This window comes from Catharus ustulatus, chromosome 8 (assembly GCF_009819885.2).
Source record: "Catharus ustulatus isolate bCatUst1 chromosome 8, bCatUst1.pri.v2, whole genome shotgun sequence".
Lineage (NCBI taxonomy): Eukaryota > Metazoa > Chordata > Aves > Passeriformes > Turdidae > Catharus > Catharus ustulatus.
The window spans coordinates 25416101-25428289 of NC_046228.1; the positions used below are offsets into that span (position 1 = coordinate 25416101).

The window sequence follows — 12189 nt, forward strand, 5'->3', positions numbered from 1 at the left end:
GATGGGATGCTTCTTTATGTTCTTTACTTCTCCTTTGTATTTCCAGTTTTTCATTTTGGGATTACTGCAACCCAAAGAGACTCTACGATGAGGAAGTTGATCAGATTTGCTGCTGTGATTAGATGATAACACTTCCACATGTGACTTTTTACTTTGTTAAAGAAAAAAATAATTCCCACACAGATTAACTCCACTCCATCATTTGGTTACCATCCACAAATACTTTTGGTGAATAATCTTCAGGCAATAGATTGTTTGTGAAGTATTATTTCATCTCTTTGCTCTTGCTGTTTTTCTTGTGTGGTTGCTCATTGAACATTGCAAGTTGCTGCCTGAATATTTGTTTGCATTGTCCTGTGTCTCCATCCTGAGCTACTTCTGCAGCTGAATGCTGTTCAGAGATGGTGCTACTTATCATGCTCAAACACACATAATCCATGATGAAGAGTTTCTTCTTTGCACTGTGATAGCTTCTGATCAGGATTTAATTTCTGGTCTGTGAAGTGAAGCAAAATAAAATAAGAATGATGACAAATGAGTAAAACAGTGAAACTGTTTGCCCCGAAGCCTTTGCAAAGGCGAGTCTTTTTCAATTAGTGCCAAAATGTGGAGCCACAGCTCTAATATAATTGAATAGAAGTGGAGAAACAAAAGCCAACCCCCTCAGGGTCTCCCCTTTCTATACCTGACTAAGTAAAATAGAGAAGCATAATAAAATCTTTCTTAGTCCAGTTTTTTTTCTTTGCCAAGCTGTATTTCTTAAAAAATAGTAGAAATAAGAAAGGAGACAAAATCTGTACATAAGACTGATCCTGAATTGCAGAGTAGCATTGCAGCCCATACATGATGGGTTCTGAAATTCTGTTTCAGCTGAAGGCATCATCTTTAGCATTGTGTTTCCAGGTGATAGAATGTCTTCACCAGAACTTTGGTTTATATCAGTTTTGACCTTCCCACCTAAATTAGGGCAATAGTATTTTGCTTACCTCAAAGGAAGGACATGTGAATAGATGCATTAGCAGGATGTTTTGGAATATGAGGTCATGGAAGTAATGTAAGACTTTGCTAGCTCCTTACCTATGGAGCAGGTTTCTCATGAGGAACCTGCTCTTTCTCTTCCTTCTTCTGTAAAAATCAAGCAGTGGGATGTGCCTCAGCCAGCAGATGTGGTCTGTGTTTTGTTATGCCTCTGAGTGGCCACTCTGGTCTCACAAAGGGACCCCCTCTCCAGAGGAGCTGAGCCCCTGCCCAGTGAAAACAGCTCCTGAATCTAGAGGGTTTGCTTTTTAGTGTGTTGGGCTTTGGTTTGGTTTTTTTGCATAATTAAGGGGCTGTTGGCCCTAGTGCTGAAACATTATTTTTGCTGATTTTGATAAAACTATAACATAGTAAAGAGCCATAATCTCCTGGAAGAGCAGCAATGTAACTTTCTCCAGTCACCAAATGGAAAATGAATTAATGTCAGGGCTTGCATAGCCTGCGTGAATTGCTGTGAACTTAGCCTTGTTTAATTCATATTAATTTATTTATCAAGTGATAACAAGATTCTTGTGACTTTTGTAACATCTGCTTTTAATTTTAGAAGCATTTTAGTCAATTTACTGCATGACAGTATTTGTCAACACTGGGTAACTATGACCTCTAATGTGCCTTACTCTGTTGAGACTGTTTAACAGGCTAGACTGAGAAATAATATGCAAACTCCTGTCTTATCAGGAGAGATCAGTTCCCAAAGTGACATGGATATTGTTGGTGTAGGTGATACCTTTAACCATGACATCACTTTAAACCCCTGGGCAACGCTCACGCCCTTGGGAGTGTATTGCTGCTGAAGGGAACTGCTTGACCTGAAACTCAGACTCTCTATGTTGAATTTCCTTCTGCTCAAGGGAGCAAAGCTGCTGGGTTCAATCAAGGATCCCTTATTTTTACTTGCATTCAGGAGCACTGAAGTGACTTTTACTTTTTTCTCCCAGCCTTTCCCATTTTATGTTTTTTTCTCTAGCCTTTTCTCTTCATTTTTCTTACATTCACTGGACATCTGTCCCTACCTTTGGAGGATGAGATAAGCAAAGAGCTCTGTCCCTGTCAAGACAAGGAACAGAATATGCCTGCACAACAAGGGCCAGAGCAGGAATCATACCTCTCCCGGGCAGGCAGGTGTGGGAGAGCTCCTTTGATGCAGTTTGCTTTCAGGAGTGTCATCAGAGGGCTTTTGTCACTGTAGTGGGTATAACTGGAAGCAGGTTTCTTTCTCACTTTTGTTTGTCCTTGCCTTTTTTTATTTTTATTTTTTGGAGTCATCATGCTGCAGCAAATTTTGCGTGATATGTATATTGACCCCGAGCTGCTGGCAGAGCTGAACGAAGAGCAAAAGCAGATCTTGTTCTACAAGATGAGAGAAGAGCAGCTGAGGCGCTGGAGGGAGAGGGAAGAGAAAGCCCGAATGGAGGAGGCTGTGCTGAGAAAGACAGCGAGGTGCAACCAGAGTAAGATTTGTGACCTCCTTCTGTGCTTCAGAGTGGGGATGGTGGGCTTGCAACCGGCTGGGATGCAGCAGGCACCAGGAGTGATTGCAAGGATGAGTGCAAGCTGTGCCCATGGGCAAAATGACAGTCTGGGACAGCAGAAGCACCGTGTTCCTGCTCCTTGTATCTCCAGGCTAGTCCTTTCTTTTGGGAGTATCTTAGTGATGGAGTAAGGGGAACTGTTTTGGAGTGCCTGTTCCAGTCAGTGCTGATGTTCTGTCAGTGGTAACTGATGTATCATGACCAAGTTTCTCCTCTACTCCTAAGGCTTTTTGTTCTTTCACCTGCCATCCTCACCCTCTGCTCTAGGTCAGGCAAAAGCCTGTGCTGTTGCAGTTTCTTGACTTGACGTTAAATATTTCCATCTGGCTGGAAATTATTTTATGAATTTGAGCTTGTTTGGAAGGGCTCTTTGTGAATAAATGTAATACCACAACGGCCATATCATATGGGACATAAATTTCCAACTGTATTAGTAAACAGTCTCCAAGAGATTATATTTAGGGAATAGGGTAATAGTGTGGCAAGCCAATGACTAAAATGAAAGAGAAGAAACCAGAAATGTGTTTGCATGCAATATGTAGATAAAATATGGAGCTCCTCCCAGAGGCTGCTATGGGTGCTGGGTGTGTGTGTTGACTTGAAAAGCAAATAGGAGAATGATGGAAGAAATATCAGAAAATAGCTTCTCCAAATGTCTTTTCCAACTGACTGGCCTTGGGTCCAAGTGGGTTCAAATAAACAGAAGTCTTTAATTCCTTGCTCCTTTCTCTGAGTAAGTGGCTTTCCAGCTCTTTCCCCCATTCACAGGATGAAGCTATTAGATTGGTGTAAGATGGAAAACATTTTCGTCTTGGAAATGTAACTACAGCGATTCCTTACTCAACAAGGAGATGTCACAGAGATTCATCAAACACTCATTTCCCTGCCAAAGGTCTTATCCTATCTTTAAATCTGTTAAAGCTTGAATATTCAAAATTTCTGATAACTTTTGGTAGCTGATTTTGAGAAAGCTCTTTAATAGTTATGGGACTGCAATCAGCATTTTGAGTGTTGCTTATTTGAACACCCATGGTAGAAACGCCCCAGTACAGAGACATTGTTGGATTCAGTTGTCAGACTTGAAATATGTGGAGCTTCTGACCCTTACAAAGTGCCCCTTAGATAGTGATCAACTCAAAGACTATTATTAGAAATGTGCTTCAAAGCAAAACTTTGAAGTTTCCAATACTCACTTGAAGCACAGACCCTCTTAAAATGAGGGGGGAATGTCCAGAACATTCTAGTCAGACATAGTAGGAGTTTAAAATGTCCCCTCACAGACGGCAAGGTGGATGTTGGAAAACCTCACTCTGTTTAATTTTTCTTTTTTCATGCTATTCTCTCACTGAGAATGGCCCTCTGGGAGGGATGGCATCAGAACAGCTTCTAAAAGCCTTGTTCATCTCAATTGATTTGTAGCTGAGAAAAAATTAAAAATGCAGCTCAGCTCCACATACCAAAACAACATCATATCATCGAGATAATCTGTATCATGCTCATTCTTTGAGGGAGACAGATACAGAAAACTCTAACTGCAAAAATATTTATCTGATGAATTGTCACAGTGTTGACACCTACATTTCCATATATAAATTATACATTAAACCTGTTCAGCTTCCTACTACAGGAGACCATTTTCTGGGTAATTAATTTTCTGATTTATAAGGAATAGGAGAAAGGAGAGCAGCAGAATACCCCATAGATTATATTTGCTTTGACAAAGATAGTTACAGATACACATTGAGTTAAATTTCACAAAAACCCATTTCCATTTTACCTTCTTAAATTGCCAATTAAAGGTATTGCTTAGGTTTGACTTTTGCCCACTGTTAGGAAATTTCTACTTTCTTCAGAACTGTAGTGAAGAACTATTGGAATCAGATTTGCAAGTCAGGTGGCTGGTTCTCCTGGAAATATTTTTTTGCTTTCATGAACTGATGTGCTCCAGAGTTAGAAAATATAACTTTCAGGTGTGCTGGTCATTAACTGTACAGATACTTGTAATTGATTTCTATTGCACAGTTCCACAGTGTGATGTTAAATGGTCTCTCAGTGAAGGTGATTTCTTGTTTAAAGCAGAAAAGATAAAAAAGCTAGCTGCAAATTGTGGATGTAAAATAGTAATTACTGTGCAATAGTCTTACCTATAGACTCAAGGGGTCAGAACAGACACCAATAATATTTTTATCTTAAAATATGTTTTTTTCCTAGAAAACAATTGACATCATCATTTTTTGGACCTCAAAGCTGCTTAATTTTCAGTTGCCCTTAATATATAAGTGAATTTCCAGACTTTCTGCCCCTGCAACACAGTGTAGAACATAGAGTGGTTTTATTCCTCTTTTAAATTAGTGGCTACCAAGAAATGCAAAGCTACCACAATTACAAGTTCTGTATTCTCTTGAAACTGAGGGATTTGAGGTTTTTCATCAGTGGGTTTTGCTTTTGACTTTGCAGCATGCCATGTTTTATGTTCAGGCTGCTTTCTTTAGGCCAGGAGTTACTCTGAGGTTATAGAGATCTTAGATATCTCTATGGATACAGATATTTTCATAGCCTGAAAGAGTAGAATAGGTGTGAGACTTCAATATCTCTAAAGTTGTGCTGAGTTTCTGAAATTTTATAGTTGACAGGGAAACGTGGATGTTGCTTGTGAATACAGCATAGCATTTGTATAAAATAATTTGATACTAATTTAACTGGAATTATCTTTATAGCACTGCCTTTCAAATCCTTCTGTTTTCCTCAAAGTTTGAATAGCCACATATAAAAACGTTTCTTCACACCTCTTTGGGAGGGGGGGAATATGGTGAGATTGAACAAAAGCTGTTAATGACAATGGACACTTCTCCAAATAAAAGTTGTCTGAGAAGTGCCTTCTGCTTGCTCTGGAGTTCCATACCCCAGCTGCTGCAATTCCCCATGGATTCAAGCGCTTAGCTACAGTGGGATGTGTGCACCCAGCAGCACAGCAAAAGGCTTGGATTTTTCAAAACAAAGCAGTGATTGTGAGATCAATTTTGTTTTCCTACAGTGACTTGAGGATGAAGGGTTCTTGTATTTTAAGTGAGCTGTCCTATGGAAACCACAAGTGCAGAGCTGGGGGCAAAAAGATTGGCATATGCAGGTCAGGAAAGCCTTGTGCTACAGTTAAAATCATCAGCAGACTTAGGGAATGCTCATTAACATGATTGTTTTTTAATTGTTTGGAAGCTAACTGCCCAAGGCCCCAAATCTGCACTGAGTTTTAAAGCAGTGCCACTGAGTGCAGATTGTCATAAATGTCCTATTCAGTACTATGAAATTTGCTGTTTAGAAAACAAGCAAGTCCAAACCATGAAATAAGATGTAAGTTGTTGAGAGTGTTTAGCAAGCCAAATAGTGTTCCCATCTGTGTAGTCTTACTCTTAATTTCTAAAGAAAATAATATTAGTCACCTGCAGTAAATGCTAAATGGTGCCTGCTTCTGTATTTGGATTGTTTGGTTCCATGTGTCTAGAGAAAAGGTTGAAATTGAAATTAGTATCAGAATGAGTCAGCGTTGAAGGAATTATTTCACTTTGGGAGTGAATGAAATGTGCTCAGATTATTCAACAGTTTTAATTTCTTTGCTATTTAAAACACCCAGATTGATGTCTAAAGGGAAGCAAAATGTATAAACATCACTTCAGAATGAAGTATTTCCTTTAGAAGAGATTGAATTACAGTAAATTCACGAATACAAGCCGCACTGAGTATAAGCCGCATCTCTGGGTGTTGGCAAATGTTTCGGTTTTTGTCCATAAATAAGCCGCACCTGAATATAAGCCGCTCTGTCGTTCGCAGTGAGGACCCGTGTGCAACAAAGTTGCCAAATAGCAACCGAACCGCGGCATGGCAGGGGGTTTACTGGCTGAGCTAAGGCTGTGCAGGCTCGGCCCGCTAGGGGCTGCTGACGGGGCCAGGTGGCTCAGCTCGGTGGTGCCGCTCGGGGATGGCCGCCGCCTCTGGGTTCGCTCGCCCCAGCCCCGCTCCTGCCGCGGTGCCGGCCGGGCACAGAGAACACATCCCGCTCCCGGCGCGGCGGGCGAGCACGGAGCATGCCCCGCTCCCGCGGCGGGTGCCTGGTCCCGGCGCGGTGGCGGAGAGCGGGGGCGGAGCCCCCCGCCTCCTCCCCGAGCTGTGGGGATGTCAGCACAGAGCCCCCTGCCTCTTCCCCGCCTGAAGCAGGGAACTCCCCTGCCTCCCTCCCTCCTTCCCCCAACGCTGCCGGCGCTGAGCTGGCCCCACCCGCCGTGCAACACAGTATCCAATTTGTAACAATCGCGAAATCCTGGGTTTTACTGGCAGGCGCTCGGCTCGGCACCCTGGCTGGCACTTCTGGGGTTGTAAATGTCAGAAAATTATTCACATATTAGCCGCTCCTGATTATTGGCTGCATTTCCGGTTTGAGAGCAAAATCTAAGTCAAAATGGTGCGGCTTGTATTCGTGAAATTACTGTAATTGTTCCAAATTTTTTTGCTATTTGTACCTTGCCTAAAATTATTAGTAAAATTTGGGCATTGTGTGGGTCCTCCCAAAATGACAGCATTTAGTGAGCTTATTCAACATTTGTAGGTTTAACTAGTTAAAATAGTGACTGCTGGCTGGTGCTGGCATAGCATCACTGATGAGCTGAATTCTTGGATGTCCCATCTTCAGTTCACTTACAAATTGCTCCTGGGCAGATGTTTCAGGAACATTATCTTCATTGTAATAAAACAGTTTGCTCGTTCCTACTGTGCTAAAATGGCTGAGAGAAGTATCCTCAAAATTTCAAGATCCCTTTGGGATTTTCTGAGAGTTGACTGACAGGCAGCTTTGCAATTTGCAAAGACACATATTTATGTGATTAGGCAGGAGCCCTTTAGCCACTACAGCTGAGCTGGGAGGAAGCAAAGGACCCTGCCAATTTGGGTTTTGACACTGATGCAGTACCCAGAACTGTCAGCATTCCCAAAATGAGATCTCAAAAACTATTGAGCATTAGGTAGCTGAAGGACAGTCATGTGGGAGGGGAGACAATGTTGGTCTGCTGCTGCTTTTTCTGACATTTATTCATTGTGAACTGCAGCTGCTTAGATGGGAGCGATTTGTAAACGCTCTCATTTACCTGTCCTTAACAAGAGTAGCTGGGAGAAAATAGGGTAGGCTTATGACAGCATGGCCAGAAAATGATTTATCTGTCTAAATGACATTTGTGTTACAAAATCATTAGAGAATAGATGATGCTGTTTGGAGGCAAGTATTTCAAATATCCCAAGTGGATGGCTGGAGAATGCATCAGTGTCAGAGGAAGGCCAGTGAGTGGGCTTGTGTTTCAGTGGGTGGACATGCAGTGACATTTTTTCTGACTTTGAACTTGGAAATGTATTCCTTATTTATGCTCAGGCCTCTACAGACCCTGCTAATACTTAGCCAAGATTTTATCTCCTATGGAGACAAGCTCCTGCAAGTGTTCAGTGTCTCTTTCTCTGTATCACTGGAAATGAATCTAAACAGAGACATTCTGAAATTTCTGGCATTATGTGGCCTTGAATTCTGTAGAGTCCTGTCCTTTGTTTCCAATTCAGATATGGATGGAAAAGTAACAAGAGAACAGGAGCAAGAACATTAAAACAATTTTTGTTAGGGGACTGAGCCACCTAATTTGAAGCCATTGGATAAGTTTTAATATAACACTCACAATGGGAGCAGCTTGAGATAGGCTGCAGCTTTGTTAGTGCTCTCTGCCTTGGGCCAGGACTGAGCTGCTCAGGTGCTGGTGGGGCTGAGGGCTGAGGCAGGGTTAGACAGCAGCTTCTAAACCCAATTCTCTGAACCTGGGGCTAGCAAGGGACCTTCAGCTGCTGGATGACCTAGGTGTGCACCACATGGAACAAATCCAGAGGGACTTCTCTCACCTCCTGTCATCAGCCATGAGTCTGTCCTTTTTGGTTTTGTATCTTGTCCTGCAGCTGATTTCTCTGTTTTGCAGAAAAGTGACAGCAGAACATTGCTGCCCACCTGGCAGCTTCTCCTGCCCACTCCTCAGTGCTCCTGGTCCCTGAGACCTCTGGCATCAGCCAGTCCCTGGGAGAGGCTGATGGCTCAGGAGGGCATTGCTGTGTTTGTGTGCAGCATCGTGTTCCTCTGCCTGTCTGAGCACAGCAGGGCTGGACCTTCTCCCCCATGCTGTGCCTGGTAATCATAGGAGGTTGTGACTGGCTGCAAACTCATAAATGCTTGATATGGAAAGAGGGCAGGACTGTGGCCAAGGGGAGAATGGGATTTGCCCAAGCTAATTCAATATTTTCTTGCTGATTTTGTCATTTTTTTTAAACATAAATTACTAAAACATGCTAGGACAAAGGAACCAGGTTTTGAGAGCAGGATTTGGAAGGTACAGGAAAACTCAGTGTGTTCCAGTCAGCAGTGGATTTAGCCAGACACTGATGGCAGTTCAACAACCTTTGAGTCTACTTGTTTGCTGTGGTGCTAAAAAGCTTCACTGTAGGGTAAAGTTCTCCCTGCTTCCATGGTCCTGTGTGCCTGGCCAAAGGAGTCAGTGCAAACCTGCCATGCTGCATTAATCAGGAGAGCCTGGTGCAGAAAATGATCCATAGCTCCCTGTTCCTTCTGTGACACACAGCCCTTATCCTCCTGCTTTGAGTTTCCAGCAGACCTGAAGCAGCCGTGCAGACTTGGTTTTATTTTATTCTCAAAGGGAAAACCTGGGAGCTTTGTGATAGGTCTGTGTGAGAAACCAAGCCGTGTATATAGCTTTTAGACTTTAAAAGATTCAGTTTGGATGGAGAATCAGAAAATATGGTGCTATGTCCTTGATTTTTTTAATGAAGAAAAGAATTCTCAAATGAGTGACACTGATGGGAATGATTTTAAAACCTTCAGTTTTCCTCTGATATTTACCTATATTTTTGTGATTTTTACGGTGAAAGGACAGACATTTTTACATTAAAATGGACAGACAAGAGGCTGTCTCTAGATTGCACAAGGAGTTAGAACAATGTCTTTAAGTAAGAGTTTTAAATGTTATTACCTGGTTGAAATTGGGCCAATTACAAAATTGTAACATGCAATGGTGTGCCTTGGCCAGGGAGTCACACAGTAATTTGGAACATACTGGAGAGATGCAACTTAAATGGTATTTTATTTTTGTGTTTCTTTTTAGTTCTTCTTATTGGTTTCTAGCATGCAAACCTCTGTGTGTATGTTGCATATATACATACCATGTCCTAATGTAAACCTGTTTACCTTTGAGTGTTGTGTGCAGTTATCCCTGCTACATTTGTTAATTACCAGAGCCCTATCTGAGTAACTGCTTCCTCCCTTAATATTTGCTCTCTTCAGTCACTCTTCCTTTATTTGATCCTGCAGGGGTTTATCGCAGCATAATTATTTCCATGGTAACAGGCTGTAATTCCATAAACAGAAGATTGAGTTTTTTATATGATCAGGAAGCAGCTGGAGAGCCATAAAAGGCTGATTTTTCAGCAGTGCTGAAATCCTGCAATCCTTATTGATATATTAATGTAATCAGCTGAATTTCTTTCTCCCTTTGCAAATCCTCCCCTAAATAGAAAGGCACATAACACAGTGTTGAAATTCAAAGGTGTGTAAATTGAAATGTTAGAGGGCAGAATTTTCCCCCATTCTTCTTAAGAATTGAAATGAAAGGGTTTTTTGAATGTATTTGGGGTAGAGAGGGATTCTATGCTCTAATGACTATTAGCAGGGGCAGAGCCAAAATTAATTGTAGATCTTCAGTTTATTGTGGCATGATGTTGTTTTCATTACTTTACTCATTACCATCTAGTTATTTTCTGTATATTTTAATGGATTTACAGCAGTTAATGTTTTGAGAAGTGCATTCTGTCATTTGAATAGTCTCCCAAAAACATTCACAGTAATTTCCTAGGTTTTCTCCTGAGAAAGAAGTTAAATTCTGTTTGTGTGTTTGTAAAAAAAAAAAAAAAGATAATTCAATACTTATGTTGGCTAAGCTCAAGGAATTGAGAACAGCCTGAAGCTCACATCCTCATTTTCATCCTAATCAATGCGCTTCTAAGACATCCTCTAGCTAATGAAACTCTGAATGGAACATCATCTACCCTGCAGACTAACAAAATTCAAGCTTCTGCTTTAAAGAAGCCACAAAAATACTTTGCTTGGAAAGCCAAGAAATCTCAAGTAAAGGACACTGTGCTTAGACCAGAGTATACCAGATATTTGAATTGCAGAACAAAAAAGCACAACGCTACAAACTAGAGATAGGCTTTAGAAAATATGTTAAACAAAATAGCAGAAATAGGCAAGCTTAATAATGAAGCTTTATCCATTGTTTAAAGCTATTGTTTTACACTTTCATTGCTGTTATAGAATTGGCTGTGCAAATAACAAAGAGGAAACATGATTTGATCGTATTTTTTATTGTGTGTGTTTATATGCACAAAGTTGAGCTGCTGTTGGTCCTGGCTTTAGGTCTCCAAGCAAGTTTTTGCTGTGATCCCTTTGTGCTGCAAATGTGAGAGACTGATTTTACATTTTCTGACCTGCATTTGTCTGGAGTAAGGAGCCAGTTTACTGGTCTCAGAGCAGTGTGGTGTAGGTTTGGAGAAGCTCCACATGAGATACTAATTCATGGATGAGCTTCAGGTAAACAGAACTACAAAAGTTTATGTTGTCTTCTTCTGGTGCTACAAAGTTGTTTTAGGTGGAAAACGGTGGAATATTAAAGCTGGTAAGTCATTGATCTGAAGAGTAGGGATGGGGAAGACCTGGTAAATTATTCACGAACTTTTCCTGATAAAGCAGTGTGTGTTTCTAAAATACTTCCATTTCTACTCTCCAATCCAACTTTGATGTCCACTGCTTCCTAAGGGTTATTATTTGCAGCCTGCCACAGTCTTTCCAAGATGAACAAAGTAGTTTTGTGGTTGAGGCACAAGCTGGGGCTCAAGAGATTTAATTTTTGTTTCCTGGCTTTGTGACTGGGCTCAGCAGCCTTCTGCTGAGCAGGAAACATGAGGTTCTCTTTTCTCCTCATCTACATTTCAAATTTGTTTCGTCAGGACCTCTCTCTTCCTTTTTTTCTTTTTTTTTTTTTTTTGTATTTCTCTTTCATTTGGAGATAAAGTGTACTAACAAAACATCTTATTTTACAGAAAAAATTTAATACTTGAGAGGCATTTTAAAGCAGGAATTATTTTGTTATGATCAGCCCTCAATAGTGGTAATTCTCTTCTTGCAAAGCAGACAAAGCTAGTTTCCTACAAAGGGAAAATAATTTTCTGGACTTTCTTGATCTTGCCATAGGTTCTGCAGTTTAAAATATCATTAGCCTAGAAGAGCTGGCCCTCTCACTGTGAAAGTGATTCTGCAAGCTGCAGAGGTTTTTTGTATGGCAGAAACTCTGTTTTCACAGTGCCAGATTTTCTCCCTGAGGTACTCTTTTTTTTTTTTTTCTGGACACTAATTTTTGATGTTATTTTGTGCTAAGAAACTACTGAGTTTTATGATCAGATTGTACAGTAAAGCCCAGCTGCAGCTTTATGGGAGCAGAAGTTTAAGGGATGGTGTGCATGGGAGTAATTTCTTGAA

At 41.0% G+C, this 12189-nt stretch overlaps 1 protein-coding gene across 2 annotated transcripts in view; it reads left to right on the forward strand.

Moving 5' to 3' along the window:
- Positions 1–1703: 1703 nt before the first annotated feature.
- Positions 1704–12189, forward strand: part of SH2D4B (SH2 domain containing 4B) — a 65202-nt gene continuing 54716 nt past the window's right edge. For both annotated transcript variants that reach the window (XM_033065459.1, XM_033065460.1), the window contains exon 1: positions 1704–2489. In XM_033065459.1, the coding sequence (XP_032921350.1) occupies positions 2306–2489 (184 nt within the window). In that variant the 5' untranslated portion in view covers positions 1704–2305. The remainder of the gene's footprint in view (positions 2490–12189) is intronic.